General features: G+C 41.4%; 1 protein-coding gene across 1 annotated transcript in view; it reads left to right on the plus strand.

The window, feature by feature from the left end:
* Positions 1–15186, plus strand: part of MAPKAP1 (MAPK associated protein 1) — a gene marked incomplete in the record, with an annotated part of 2444893 nt that overhangs the window by 1322281 nt on the left and 1107426 nt on the right. The window contains 1 exon segment of the mRNA XM_044057947.1: positions 2214–2323. Coding sequence (XP_043913882.1) covers positions 2214–2323 — 110 coding nt within the window.

Below are 15186 nucleotides of genomic sequence, written 5' to 3' on the forward strand. Positions count from 1 at the left end.
TGTTAAACAGTACCCGCATGAACTGGTTCAGCAATGCAATATTTTTGAGGGACATGATGAGATGAATTATTTAGGTGACTGGATTAAAAAGAGTTCTGATATGGCAGCTAGGGATATGTTGGAAGATGCTAAACAAAAAAAAAAATACAAAAATTGAGAAACTGGAAAATCTTGCGTGTGGATATAGATAATAAGATACAGCAGTGCAATTACTTTTTACTGCCTTTAGTTTATACATGGGTCAGTTTATTTTTATCAACCAGATGATGTTTTGCATGAGAATTAACAAAGAGTTGATGGAATTTATTTTGGAGTAGAAGAGGGGAAGAGTTATGTGGGTTAAGTTACTTCTCCCAGTAATCAAGATTGTTTACGTTTACTTGATTTGAAGATGCACTTTAGAGCTAAGCAGGTGAGGCTTTTATATATAATTCAAGATTAAGATTTTAAATCAAGGCCTTGACTATGACCCAGGTGGCACAGATTTGATTAGCATCTTGGGTGCCTGAGGCACTGAAGAATGGGCATGTCCATCCTGATGGCAAGGAGGGAGGGGCACATGCAAGGGTATAAAACTGATTACATTTCTCCAGTATTGGCAGGCAAAACAATTGGTTAGTGCTTCTCGAGGGTGGGTGGATCAGCTTGCCAGCATCATTGTGGAAATGAGGAGTGGTTCATTGTTGTCTGCAGTTGCAAGCCCCACCTACAGGGTGTTATGGGACATGCACAGCAGAAGGGATAGTACCAAGACAAATGTACTCCCAGTATGTATGCAACAATATGACATGGACCTCCTGGCACGTTGATCCCCCTCACTCTCCCCAGCCCTCAATTGGAGCTTATTCAGGAAAGGCCAGGGGCTAGGTAGTCCTGTTGAACAAGGAGAGGCACCATGTTCCTCTAATATCAGTTGCGGGAGACAAAAAGTAAGCAAAAACAAAAATAAAAGCTGCCTAGTAAAGCCACTAGTAGGCTTTGTTACGGAGGAGTGATCTGCTGCCCAAGAATATCCAACTACTTTTACAGGAGCTTACAGCTTTTTAAGTTGCTGGAGATCCGGGGACAGGGAAGAACTCTGTCATCAAATATTAAAGATAATAAATTAGTTCTTGCCACTTGCTAGCTGAATCTAGTTGTCTGCTGATGCCAATAGCTCTTCAGATGTTATGTACATTCGCTTGTTGGTGTTTTAAAACAACCTTTGTAAAACCTAAACTTCCCCAGAGTCAGGAATGCCTTTCTCCCAATTTCTTTAGCAGTTAATTGTGTTTGTAGCCTCCTTCCTTGAGACCTGAAGCCAAGATAGCAATGCAGACATTTTGCCACTCCCTGGTATATGCTACATATTCTAGACCTGGTGAATTTTTTCCACATAGTGCAGAAAGTTGTCGGGGTGGGAGATGAAGCAGGGCCAATGCACATCTTTAAAAATAACTTTTATACACAGTAAGATTCCTTATGTGATATGTGAATTGACTCCAGATGTAGCAAGTTCTGTCTCAGGATCCTTTATTTAACCTCTGGATAGTCTGCTGGATATGTAATAGCCCGAGTTAAAATGATTCATAAGCTATGTGGCATACCGTTTAGAAGTCAGAATGCATGCATGCACAGTTAAGTGACCATGGCTGAGAAAATCTGTTATACTAGGGACAGCCTGATAAGCGATCTTCAGGATGCTCTTGAAAATGTAATAATCACATAAATGTGTGCTCACCTGAATATGTATTTTATGAGTCCATTATCAGGACCTTATAACAGTCAGGCTACAATACTAAATAGCTTTAGTATCAAATAGCAGTATTATTTTAATAAGCAGTCCTTGGAATTTACACAAAATGATTTGTGGAATAAATTCGTAACTGTATTTCGTTTCAATGCTGCTGTGTGGTTGTAGTATGGAACACTTCTAAAATTATCTCATTATCAACTTTTTTTTAAATTCAGTCGTATAGGATACAGCAGTTTCCTTCAACTGTATGTGGTATTACTGCCTTTACGATCTATAGAGAGAAGCACCAATGTGCAAAGTTTAGAGCAAATGTGTTTAGTTCATTTTATATGCAAAAATCCTGTAATGTAACCATTTTAAAATTTTTTTGTAGTTAGTTTGAGCATTGTGCATGTGCACCAAGATAATTTATTGGGACACCACTTGGCTACATACATTTATTAACCATTTCCTTCTCTCTTCCTGTTTGTATGTTTAGAAATGCAGCTCATGGATTCTCTCTAATTCAGGTGGACAACATGAATGTTTCCATGAAAGATATCCTTCAGAAGGCTTTGAAAAGAAGGAAAGGATCACAGAAGGGTACTGGTGAGATTTTCTTCTTATGTGGAAGTGCATTTTAACAGGGGAACACTGAGATGCTTTTGGTGCATGTAATCAGATACTCCTTTACAGTTTGACAGCATTCCCATGGGCATTCTTTGGATAGTGTACTAACGTGGCACGTTATGGTTTCCCACTAGCATCACCATAGGTGGTTTTGATGCTACATTGTTCACATTATTTTTAGCAGGAGTTGATGCATTTACTTTGAAACAGTGTAAGCATAAACATTACTCAGCATAAAGTATATAACTTTGCATATTAAATATGTTTTATGCATTACATTTTGATACCATGGTAGGTCGCACTAGTTCAGTAACCTGTTATGAGGGGGACCCAGGAAGTGAGCAAGGCATCATGCAGGTTACATATATACGTGGCAAATGCATAGTTATTAGCATGTAAGAAAATAACTCTGCAAGGTCATGTTGAAGTAGTCTTCCATGTATTTTTAATGTTTGTTTTATTTTCAGTGTACTAAAGAGATATGACATATCAACTTTAGTTACAGCAGTGGCTTTAGGACCAGTTTTATGCAATAGTTCCAACATCCAGGACCTTATCTCACAAATTGTTCCACCATAGTTATTGTTCTTTTTCCATGACTGGAACTTGTGCTGTGCAAATTTTTGCAGTCAGCATTTTTACACAAGTAATCTAATAAGTTAAGCAGTCACATTTGGAAGCACACAAGATCCATTTGTTTACTAGTTGGGTTGTTTTCTCAGTTAATATTTTGGATTAAATAAAGCAGTGCAGCATTTTACTGAATGTTGAAATGTTATTTATCACAACCCAAGATGTCCTTCCTTACCACTGTTGCATTGTTCTTTATACGTGGGATATCCTGCCAAGGACAGCCTGACATCCGGCCAGCATACCAAAGCCTTTACACCTTCGCAGCATTGTACCTCAGACATTTGTCCGACTTGTAAGGCATAAGCTACATATGTGACATACGACTGCCTAATCCTCAGAACTTCTTTGATACCAGCCTGAATGCTACTTCTGAATTCAGTCTTTGCACTGTTCACTGAGCTGGTTCATCTACTAAGCCTTCTAAATATAAGTGCCACAGTGGGGTTCCTTCCTTTCTTTTTTCCTCCTCCTAGCTTGTTTTCATGTCATCCAGGAATGGGAAATGTGAGTGTGGCAGGCAAAGTCCCCATAAAGGCAGACATGAGAAGTGTATTTTTTGTTTAGGTGCTATGCACAACCAGACATCTGTCAGGCGTTTGTCTCTAAGACACTCTGCAGCCATTTCTGTTCCCTTTCTATTTGCCTGGAAAAACCGTGTTTGTTGACCCAGGGCACCATGGCCAAATCCATCCTCCCCAAAGTTCTGCCACCTCTTAAGAAAAGAAAAAAAGCGCATAATGAATCTGCTGACACATCATCACTGGATATCTCCCCAGGTTGGACGAAGAACCCAAGGACCGGCCAGTGCTGAAGCTGTTTCCTCTGCCGCAAAACTGTTGGAGGCTAACATGAAGTGGCCTACTCACACTTCACTGGTAGAGATGTAAAGGGGGAATGATGGCTAATTGTATCTGAAGGGCCTAGGGGGATTCCCAAAATTTATTTAGGGAAGAGGTGCCTAGTACCACCATTAAATCTAGGCAGGGGTCTGAACCTCCTTGATTTGTTAAGGCAGATGCTCCTTTAAAAAAGAAACAGAAAACTAAACATGTGACTACTGTAGCACAAAAAGTGGCATGACTTGACTCAAGGGCTGTTTAATGCCCTCATGGCTCTGAAACCCACACATGGATTGTATGTCACTGCTACTGTTCCTGCCATGGTCATCCACCCCATCAAAGTGACCTAGGGTTTCTGATGAGGAGTTGGACTCTGATGAAGAATCCGTATTATATTCCTCGCAAATACATTCTTCTTTGGCTTTAGGGTCTGATGAAGAATATTATTTGTCCCCTGAATCTCCTTTTGAAGAATTATTTGGGGATACAGTGGTCCATATGATAAAACACTTTAAGTGGGATAGTTCCCAAATATCAGAGGTTCAGAAGAGGTATTATGAACACTTGCAGATGATCTCACCCCAACCTTCTACAAGCCCTCCAGTCTTAGCAGCCCTGTTGGACACTTACAGCAGCTTCCCAGGGTCCTGATTGTCAACCTTCGGCCCATAAGAAGCTAGACAGATTTTATATAGTACCTGAGGATCTGAGGATTGCAAATAATATATAAGTCCACCATCTGATCCTGCTGCTCTTTTCATGTCCATAGATAAGCCATCCAAACTGCTTTCCTCTTACAAGATTCTATCTTCTGACAAAGACAGCAGTGCTTTGGAAAGATATGGAAAAAAGTGTATGCTTCTGGTATTTTGGCTTTTAGAGCCTTTATTATCAGATCCACATGACTAAATATGTCCTGGTCTTCTCTCCCAGCTGGGGGGTTGTTAATTGACATGCCAGATTATTACAGTAAGACTTTTGTTCTCTCTCTCCTAAATTCTGCTTTTCTGGTAGCTCACCCTTCCATTAAATTCAGCTGTAGTGCAGCTGATGCCTCTTCAAGGGCAGCTGCATCCAGTTCTGTTATGAGGAGATATTTCTGGTTGCCCCTGCAGGCTTTACTTGAGGACATTAAGGCCAAACTTTTAGCTTCTCCCTTAGACAACCAGAGTCTTTTTGGCACTGCTGTTGCAGAATTGTTTAATACCCTGCAGTATAAGGGCAAAGGTATGTAGGACTTCAAGCAACTTATTGTTTCTTTTGTACCAATTTAAAATCATCTTTTGTCTGTAGGCAGCTTAGACAGCCTGCTAGAAGTAAGAGGGTTTCTAAATGGATTTTCCAGATAAACCCACTCAGAGTTCTAGATGCCCAAAATCTTATTTTCTTAGTAATTCTGCCTCTATCTCACATCCTGCCACCCCCCCTCTTCGCCATTCATCTATCCCTTAGGCTAATGCTTGCCTTCCCTGTCTGTCTACAGATAACCACAGATGCCTGGGTTCTCTCCATCATCCAGCATAGTTATTTTATAGCTTGGAAGTCCCTTTGTCTATTTGTGGTCTACCCCTGCCACTTCCTTGCTAGTTTCCTCATTTTCCTCTGTTGCTGTGGGATCTGTGGACCAAGGAACCATCCCCTTGTCTCAGCAGGAAACAGATTTTTATTCCAGAATGTTTCTGGTTCCCAAGAAGGAGGGATCTTGGAGACCCATTCTAGACCAACACCTCTCTCAAGGTTTCTTCCTTCAAGACGTAGTCTCTTCAGACCCTTTTCTGTCATTTGCTTCCCCAGGCTTTTCTGGTTTCCCTGAATTTGAAGGATCCTTACCCCCATTTTCCTGTTCACCCTCTGTTCAGGAAATGTCTACGTTTCTCTGTTTCTTCCTCTCATTATCAGCTCTCTTCTTTGCCTTTTGTTCTTTCTGCAGTTTCAAGAGTGTTTACCAAGTGTCTGGCCCCTGTGGTAGCTTTCTGCAGACTTCAGGGAATTCAAGTGTTCTGTTACGTGGATGATTTTCTAATTTAGGCACCCTCTCAGCAGCTCCTGCTTCATAATCTGCACTTCACTATGCTTCTCCTGCTCAGTGTGGAATACACTCTTAATCTCATGCCCATGCTGAATTCTTCTCAGGACCAAGTGCTTTTGGGCTACAGGATTCAGACCATTCCAATGTTGGCTTTTCTTCTGCCTCCCAACTTCCTCTCTTTGACTGCTTATTTTGAGTCTCTTCTTCCTCTTCCAGTTCTTCCTCCAAGGGAATTTTTTCCCAGCCCTGGGATTCATGGCATCCACTGTTCCCATGGTTTCTTTTGCCAAACTCCACATGAGGAAATTTCAGTGGGCTCTCAAGATGGTTTGGCCACAGCACTGCCACCCTGGCATTTCCAGTCCCTCTTCTCCCCTGTCTCAAACTCAAAGTGCACTGGTAGATTCAGCAGATCACACTAAGTACAAGTATGCCTTTTCAGGTTCCTCTTTCTACTTGAGACCTGTAAACACATGCTCCTGATCGAGGTTAGGAAGCTTCCACCACCAACTTGAAAGTTCAGGGTCTTTGGTCCCATTAACAGATGTCTGATCACATCAGTATCAGAGATGAAGGCTCTAATCGTATCTCTTCATGCCTTTTACTCCCTTTGGGTTCCCAGGTCCTCTAAAGGTTTTTGCAGACAATACCGCAGTCATGTGCTACATCAACAGTGTAAGTGGGGGGCAGAGAGTCGTAACTTCTTTGCAGGCTGGCTCTTCAGGTTTCGGATTTTGCAACTCACCACTGCGTGGTTCTTCAGGCAGATTGCAACCCTTCTGAGCAAGTCCAGGGCACATCCTTTCCAATGGTTGCTTCACAGAGAGGTATTTCTGGATATTGTCCATTGTTGGGGTACTCCTCAAGTAGATCTTTTTGCCTCCCCTCTGAAGGGATAACTTCCTCGGTTGTGTTCCAGTGTTCCAAGTCAGCTGGCTTGGAAAGTAGACACCATGTCTTTTTCTTGAAAGGGGGACTCTCCTGTATGCTTATCTTTCTATTCCTCTGCTTCCTAGCGTCTTGCATAAGATCATGTGGGACACACCCAAAATCTTATTGGTTACTCCCTTTTGGCCCAGACAGCACTGTTTTTCCCCTTCTTTTTCACCTGGCCAGGGCAGTCATCACAGGTTACTTCACAGGCTGGAGCTTCTCAATGAAGACAAGGTGTCTCTCATTCATTCTCACATGTCTACACTTCAGCTGACACTTTGGGTGATATGGTTTTGATTTCTTTCAGGCACTAATTTTCTGATGCCGTGCTTTGGGTTTTGCAGACATCCAGAAAACCCATTGCTAGAAAATCCTGTGTGGCTAAATGGAAGAGCTTTTCTGTCTGATGTCTCAGACAGGACAAAGAACCTTTTTCTGTGGGGTAGCTATGCTACTAGTTTGGCATATTCTTTTAAAGCTCATTTTTCTGCCATTTCTGTCTGTCTGCCTTTGAGTCCACCTTTGGCTTCTGGTTTGGAAGTCAAACAATTCCTTAAAGGCATCCTTCATATCATGCCTTCAAGGAAGCCTATTTCTCTTTCTTGGGACCTTAATTTTGTTCTTGAAACATTGATTTAGTCTACTTTTGAGCCTGCCTTTTCTTCTCCCCTGCAACATTGTACTTGGAAGACTGTATTGTTGATGGCTGTTATGTCTGCTGAGTTTATGAACTCCAGCCCTCATGACAGTTCCTCCTTTTTTTTCACAATGACTGGATGCTTATTCATACTAATACTTCTTTTACGCCCAAGGTGGTTAATGATTTGTCCTTGAGTCGGTCTATTCATCTTTCCTCCTTTTTTCCATCTCCACCGTCTTCTAGTGAGAAGGTATTAAATACCTTGGATTTACATAGACAGCTCAGATATTATTTTGATAAGACAAAATGCATCAGAAAATTTGAACACTTTTTATTTCCCTTCATGCCAGGAAATGGGTTTGGCAGTGTCTAAGCAAACCATTTACTCCTGGATCTCTAAGACCATTTCCTTTTGTTATGCTTTTCATGGCAAGCAGATTTCCTTTCTGGTTCATGCTCATTCTACCAGGGCAGTAGCCTCCCCTGATGCTTTTTTCAAGGGTCTGGATACTAGATCCATCTTGGAAGCTGATACCTGGTATTCTGTCCACACTTTACCAAGCATTATAAGTTGGATATGATTTCCAGGGCCAAGGCAGATTTTGCCAGGGTGATTTTTCATGGGTTTGTGAGGGGTTCTTCTCTGCCTTCCTCCTTTCATACTTTACAGTAGCATTTGTACTGTCTGAGGTCTAAAGAATACTGCAACAGTGATAAGGAAAGAAATAGTACAATTGTGTAAGATCTTACCATAACAGTCAATGTCCTACTTCTTAGTTTTGCAGGTATTCGGTCCCTCCCTCATGCCCCCTTTTTGTTTTTCTGTTGCCCTACTGCTTGCCGAGAAGTTTTCTCTTGCATCCTTATCTCCTTTCTTGGTTGAATCTCCTGGGCCATTTCAGTTCTAAAAATTAGATGCCCGTATGTCACATATGTACCCTATGCCCTGTGCGTAGGACATACATCTGACGTACTACACCAGGAAGATGTAAAGGTTTTGTTATGTTGGCTGTCCTCGACATCCCAAGTATAAAGAATACTGCAGCATTGAGGAGTAGGACATCATCTGTTATGGCAAGATCTTCTACAACTGTACTTTGTGAAACATGATTAGAGTTACTCTCTGACTTATTCCGTGTCCAGGAATTTTTTTCCTTAGTTGAGTGAGTGCTGCAGATAGAAGGGAGTTTGGCTGCACTAAAGCCCCAAGGCTATCAGGAATTCCAGTGATTTCTGCCAGGGAAATGTCTGTGTCCATCTAACAGGTTAATCAAGCCATAATAAACTGCAAAGCATTTGCACTAATTATTATTAGTTACAGAAGACAAAGAAGATTAACATACATCCTGTACAAGCAGTATTGGTAAGTTGTAGTACTGTAGAAAGTGACGTACCAGTCCTTGGGATCTGTGCTATAAAATACAACACTGGAAGCTATGGTTGTGTAGACCAGTTTGGATGTTAGGACTAATTTAGTGTTGTAGCTCAGTGAAACATATGATTTAAACATAGCTGTTCAGGCTTCTGTTTGTACACGGAAACACAAGATAAAAACATTTGGAATGTGGAACAAACTACGTAGACATAAATGGAATTTGTGGAAACAATACAGGCGTAATAATGTTTAGGAGGAGGAGTGAGGTTTAAGGGAAGGCAGGAACTGAGCAATTTTATGTAATGTTGGAGTGAATGTTTGTCACGTAGAATGCATATGTACAATGCATGAACATGAAAAATGTTTGCTATAGTTTTTCTTTTTTGTTATTGTCTGTGAACTTATGTCATTGGTTATAAAGTAAAAAAATGTAATAAAGGTGTTTAAAAGAGAACTTGAAATGTGACTCCTGTTGTTAGAAGAGTACAAAAATAAATGCCTTTTAAAGAAAAGAAGACAAGTGTGTCTTGCTTAAACTTTGTAATGGAGCCATTGCACTGTGATATTTACCACAAAAATATATAGATCATGTCTGTTATTTTGACATGTTAAAACATTTGGTGGAAAGCACAATGGTATAGCAGTTTGGCACTGCTGCCTGGCAGTACATGCTTGTTTGATTTGATTCCTATCTGAAGTATCTTCTGTATAGAGTTTGCACAGGTTTTCCTAATGGCTTTTGGCTTGTTTCCACATAGTAGTAATATGCTGTTAAGTGAATCAATCATCCTCTAAATCACCCTGTTTGTTTTGTGTGCAGTGAGCAGCTGCATGAATTCTGTAGTGGACTAGTTTCCTGCCCATGATTAGTTCCCTGCCTATATGTTCAGTACTTGCTGGGATAACCTCTGGATCCCCATGACACACTGAAGTATATATGAAGGAATGAGTGACTGCCTGAAACTTATTGTGCCTTATGTGTTTTTTCCAGGGAGTGGCACACGGAGTTTAATTTTTTTTTTAATACATTTGCTAATGGGAAAACTCAACAGACACAAGTGTCCATTTTCAGGGGTGACCCAGGAGCACTGGTTAAGTGACTTGCTCAGTAGGCAAATGGAGGTGGAAGGACTCAAACCCTATACTTTTTGGTAATCCTCTGTATTGACTGCTAGACAGTTTAATCGTAACTTTTATTTTAATAGCAGCTACCTAATGATTTCAGAAATGTCAGTGGCTCCCCTACCTCTTCTCAAGTTAAAATTTAATGAAATATCACCGTGATGAAAACATCAGTTGGTACCTTCCTCTCAATGAAAAAAAATTTTTGAAGAGGAGAAAACACCTCACGTCCAGGAACTTATACATGCCAACTCCATGATTTTGCAAACACAGGTAAAGACCATACACACCATCACTGCTGGTAGTACAATTTTCCATGGAGAATTTTAGTTAGGAATATTTTAAATCATTGCTGCAGTAGCCTAAGTTATATGGGATGTTCTGGCAAGGATCCCCCTTCCCATCTCACCTGCAAAGCTTTAGGGCACCTTCTGTAACAGCTGCCTGTGCAAGGAATACAGGGAATAAAGAGCAGCTATGGTGCCCAACTTGAGAGCTTTTTTGCCCCAAAAGAAGGGGCAACAATTAATAGCATTTTTTTGGATGTCACAATTACCAGAAACATTACAGAACAGAAATATGAATCTAACATCTTTAAGAAAAACCAACATTCTAGTAGGGATTAGCATTATAACAACAATCATTTCTGTCAGAAAGAAACATCTTAAAAGGTCAGATGTTCAGAGTGTCTAGACTGGTATGTGATGACCAACATTTTGTTAATGACATGTGGTCATACTCAAGGGCATGTTCCTGGATAGTGGTTACCCTGTTTGCTCAATTGAAGAGATGGCAGTGAAGTAGTTTGTAACAGAAATACTAAGTTTCAATCAATATTAAGAGATCCTGGTGTATATATCCCATGCCTCTACAGATCAAAGAGGTCCACGGCCATGATTTTACTTGTAGTAATAGATCAGATGACATTTACGGATTGATGACTAATAATTGGAAGTGTGTGTTTGAATCATTTTAACCAACAGGAAGGTTGGGTGGTACTCCTCAATTTGTATTTAGTGAAGATAAAAACCTTAAGTCATAACTAGAAAAAGGTGCAGAAGTGATTACAAATACACCAAGTATGAATAAATGAATAGGTAAGTTTGGGACATGCACACAATGTATTATATTAACAATGACAGTAACATAATTTCAAAAAAATCCTTTATTTGTATTGGAAAAGTAGTTATTGGGGATGGTAATTAGGAAGACCACCTAGAGGTTCGGGAGTTGTACTAGCAACTGGTATTTGATGCTGCACACCAGACAGGCACTAATGACAAGATATCAATTAGTATTTTGTTGATTTTAAGAACTACAAAGTCATAAACTAACACAAAGGAAGAAATGTGTTAATTTATGACATTTTATTGAGAATACAGAATTATATTAACTATTTTTTATTCTAAATGTAAATATGTTAGTGTTTTTTAGGAGGTTTGTATGTTTAAGAATTTCCATTTTAAAGAAATCCTTATTAATTAAATGATTTTTAAAATGTTTATTTTAACCCCACAGGAAATGTCACTTTATTCTTATGAAGTTCCATGTAGTTAATTGGAAGAAAGCACTCAATTGTTTGATTAAAACTGCGACTGACTTCACTGATCAACGTTTGGTGTTTGTCATTGCTGTTATTTATGTTAGCTGGAGGTTTAGATTATTGGTTTAAGAGGTGTGAAATTGTAATATGGCATCTGTGGTTCAGTGCAATTACACAAGTGCACAGTCATGCAGCCAGTGCATCAGAATCCTTCTGAGGAGAGGCTTAAAAACACATTTTGATTTGAGAACAGCAGCAGAAGACAAAGTTTGCTAAAGGCTTTGAAGTACTTTAGAGAATGTAAATAAAGTGGAAGGTAGAACATTTTTAAGTAAAACATATTTCACTTGTCCCACTGCCATGCTGTCAGCATCCCCAAATTAGTGGCAGTCTCTGTAGGCATTTGTGGGAAAGGGCAGATGCAATTAGCAGATTAGCAACTCATTTTCTTTGCAAGGAATTTGTAGGAATCAGTGCCCTGAGATGAATCTTCTAGCTACAGCATTCTGTGACAGAGTACATTTGGCCACCTTGAGAGAGGTGTGGTGATGCATGCATCTTTACATTTAAGCTCTTGCAAGCCCATATCCTAATGCAGAGCTATATAATTCATTATGAGCTAATGTTTCTCTTAGATGTGAGCTTGCAAAGGTTTAAATGTACAGCTGACCACATTGAGAGGTGTGGTGCATTGTGCATCGTTACATTTTAGCCTTTTCAAGCCCATATCTATGAGGAAGGTTAAGTCATAATCAAATATATAGCCCTGCATTAAGACTGCAAACTGTTCTTTGCTGCCCTGGGTGCAACCCTTTTACAAAACAGTATATACTTTTGCTGTTTTTTTCCCTTAACTTTTGTTTAGTATTTACTTATTTGAATGCCATCTGTTTGTAAGATGATCTGAAGTTGTCATCTTGATTTCCATTAACCTGTGGGAAGAGGGGTCTCTGTTCCGACCCTCAGAATCGACCAGCCGCTCTTCAAGCTTGAGATTCCAGACATGAGCTCCTCCCTTCTGCCCATAATTTCTTGCTTCCTCACACTACCTCAGATCTTATTTGCCATGTGTTCGTTCAGCAGCGAGGTTCCTGGGCTCCAAGCTCCTCCATTAAGTTTTCGAGTGTGAGTTTTACATTTAAAATTTTTTGTACTTTTCTCTTCTTCTACTCCCTATCTTGACTGCCAGTTGTTTTCTGCATTTTGTTTCTCTTTTAATAGGTTTTCTCATGCCATAATCCCTTTTTCTATCTTTCTAGTAAAAAAAATTAAATTAAATTAAAAAAAAACTCCTTTTCTTTGTCTACGCCAGAGATGTGGCTGGTCTGCCCAAAACCCTTCCCCAGAGGAATTGGTTCTGTCGGAGTCTTTCAGGTCCGGCCCATCTACCACCTGGGTGTCTCCTCCCTGCCCAACCCCCTTATCAAGCTGGTGTTGACTAGGGCATGGAAGGAGGCAGATACAGTAGAACCGATCCCCAAACGGGCAGACAGGATTTTGAGTGCCCCTTCAGACTAGACTTTTTGGACCAAGGGTATCCCGGTAGATGCTATGGTTGTCGTGGCGGCTACCAAGAAAGAGCTTGCACAAGAGAGCTCTTCTGTCCACTCTACTAACAGAGAATCGCACGCATTGGACAGATTTGGAAAAGAGTTTGTGCCTCTTCCACATTTACCTTGATGGCATTGAACTACCTATCCCATTTTATGAAGCTACAAAGGGATCTGGTGAAGGAACTTATTAGCTCTTCCCCTGGGTCCATGTCTGTGGAGGAACAGAAGACCTTTTCTTCCAGGCTGGCCACCCTCCAACCACTGGCTAATATGTCCATGAGGCTGATATCCCACCCTGCCGTGGGTACTTCAAGGGCGTTCGGTTTCGGGATTGCCATAAGGTGTCATGCCTGGATGAGGCTGTGTGACTTTGCAGAGCCCTTCAAATAGTCCTTTATCAGTGCCCCCTTTGATGGCTCCACCTGGTTTGGGCCTACGGTTCATGACCCACCTTCCTGCAGCAAAAAGGACGGAAAGACCCTGTCTGTCATCGGGATCTGTTTTTCTTTCCCACAAAGGTCCTTTTGTAGGAACCAGTTTGGGAGTAAAAAGAAGTGGTTTCGTAAGGCACGGGGTCCTTTTCGGGATGTGCAGGGAGATTTTTACCCCAGGGACAGAGGGGGGACAAACAGAATGGAAGATGCCACACACACATGGCCAAAGGGGTCCGCAAAACCAAGGGTCACGAGAAAGTTTCTTGGATTGATTGTTCCAGTGTTCCTGAACAGTTGCCTGGCTGCCTTCCTCTGGAGGCAGTCGAGGGATTCTTCTCATTGCACCTAGCAGCCCACGCCATCACAAATGATCACTGGGTGCTAAGGATCGTATCCAGAGGATACTACATTCCCTTTTTAGAAATGCCCAAACAAATTGCCTCTGGGATGTTCCACCGATTCAGAGGGATGGATGATGTCTTAGAAACAGAACTACTACTAAGCAGCAAAAGCCCACCCCCCCCCCGATCAAATCAGATCTGGTGTTTACTCCAGGTTCTTTTTAGTGCCCAGAAAAACAGGGGACTTACGGACGATTCTGGACTTGGACCACTTTGAGCAAGTTGGTAAAGCACACTAAGTTCAAGATGGTCAGGATTCAGTCCTTCTTATCTCTTCTGAAGATGAACGATTGGATGTGCTCTGTAGACCCGAAGGACGCATACTACCACATAAAGATGGACAGATGCTCCAGGCAATATCTATGTTTCAGACTAGGAGCCAGTCACTACCAATTCAGATCACTCCCATTTGGCCTCTCCCCATCCCCCAAGGTGTTCACCAAATGTTGGGCAGTGGTGGCAGCACACCTCAGGCTGCAAAGTTTCCAGATTTTTCCTTATCTGGACAACTGGCTTCTGACTGCATCAGCCAAGCATCTACTGATCCAGGCCAGGGATTACCTTTTATATCTGGCCCCTTTTGTAGGAATCTCAGTCAGTATTTAGAAATCTCATCTGCAACCAGTTCAGGTTATAGATTTTAATGGACCCTGTCTAGACATAAGGGTATCTCAAGCCTTTTTAACTACAGAGAGAATTACGAATGTAAGACTTCAGGTCAGACAAGTTCTGGCCATCCCGACAACTCTGACCAGCTTGATTCTCAGAGCGTTGGGCTCTGTGGTGGCCACTATAACTCTTCTACCCACTGCATGCCTACACATGCAGATCCTGCGATGGACATTAGCGGCCCAGTGGTCTCTTCACAGGGATCCCTTGAGTTTCCCCATCAAACTCTACCAAGTATGCAATGATTCAGTGCTTTGGTGACTATATTCTGCTGACATTTCTCAAGGCTGGCCAGTTATCGTTCCTCCCCAAATGCCACAGTGACCATGGACACCTCCCAGATTGGGGTGGGGAGGCATTAACTGGGTTGGACAGTTCAAGGCGCAAGGACACCCCAGGAGACCAACTTGCATAACAACATACTGGACATGAGAATGGTTCTTCTAGCGATGCAAGATCTTTACAGCCTTCTACCTCCAGGCACTATTGCTATATAAACAGACAATATGTCAGTGATGTGGTACATCAACAAACAGGGGAGAACCAGGTCCTACTCCCTGTATGGGGAAACGGTGAGGGTGTGGCAGTAGGTGACTTCTACCAACCACTTTCTGATGGCAACGCACATTCCGGGAGAGTCCAACATATTAGCGGACAGGCTCAGACGAGTG

This window comes from Protopterus annectens, chromosome 16.part0 (genome assembly GCF_019279795.1).
Source record: "Protopterus annectens isolate FY-2018-M chromosome 16.part0, PAN1.0, whole genome shotgun sequence".
NCBI classification, from domain to species: Eukaryota; Metazoa; Chordata; order Ceratodontiformes; family Protopteridae; genus Protopterus; species Protopterus annectens.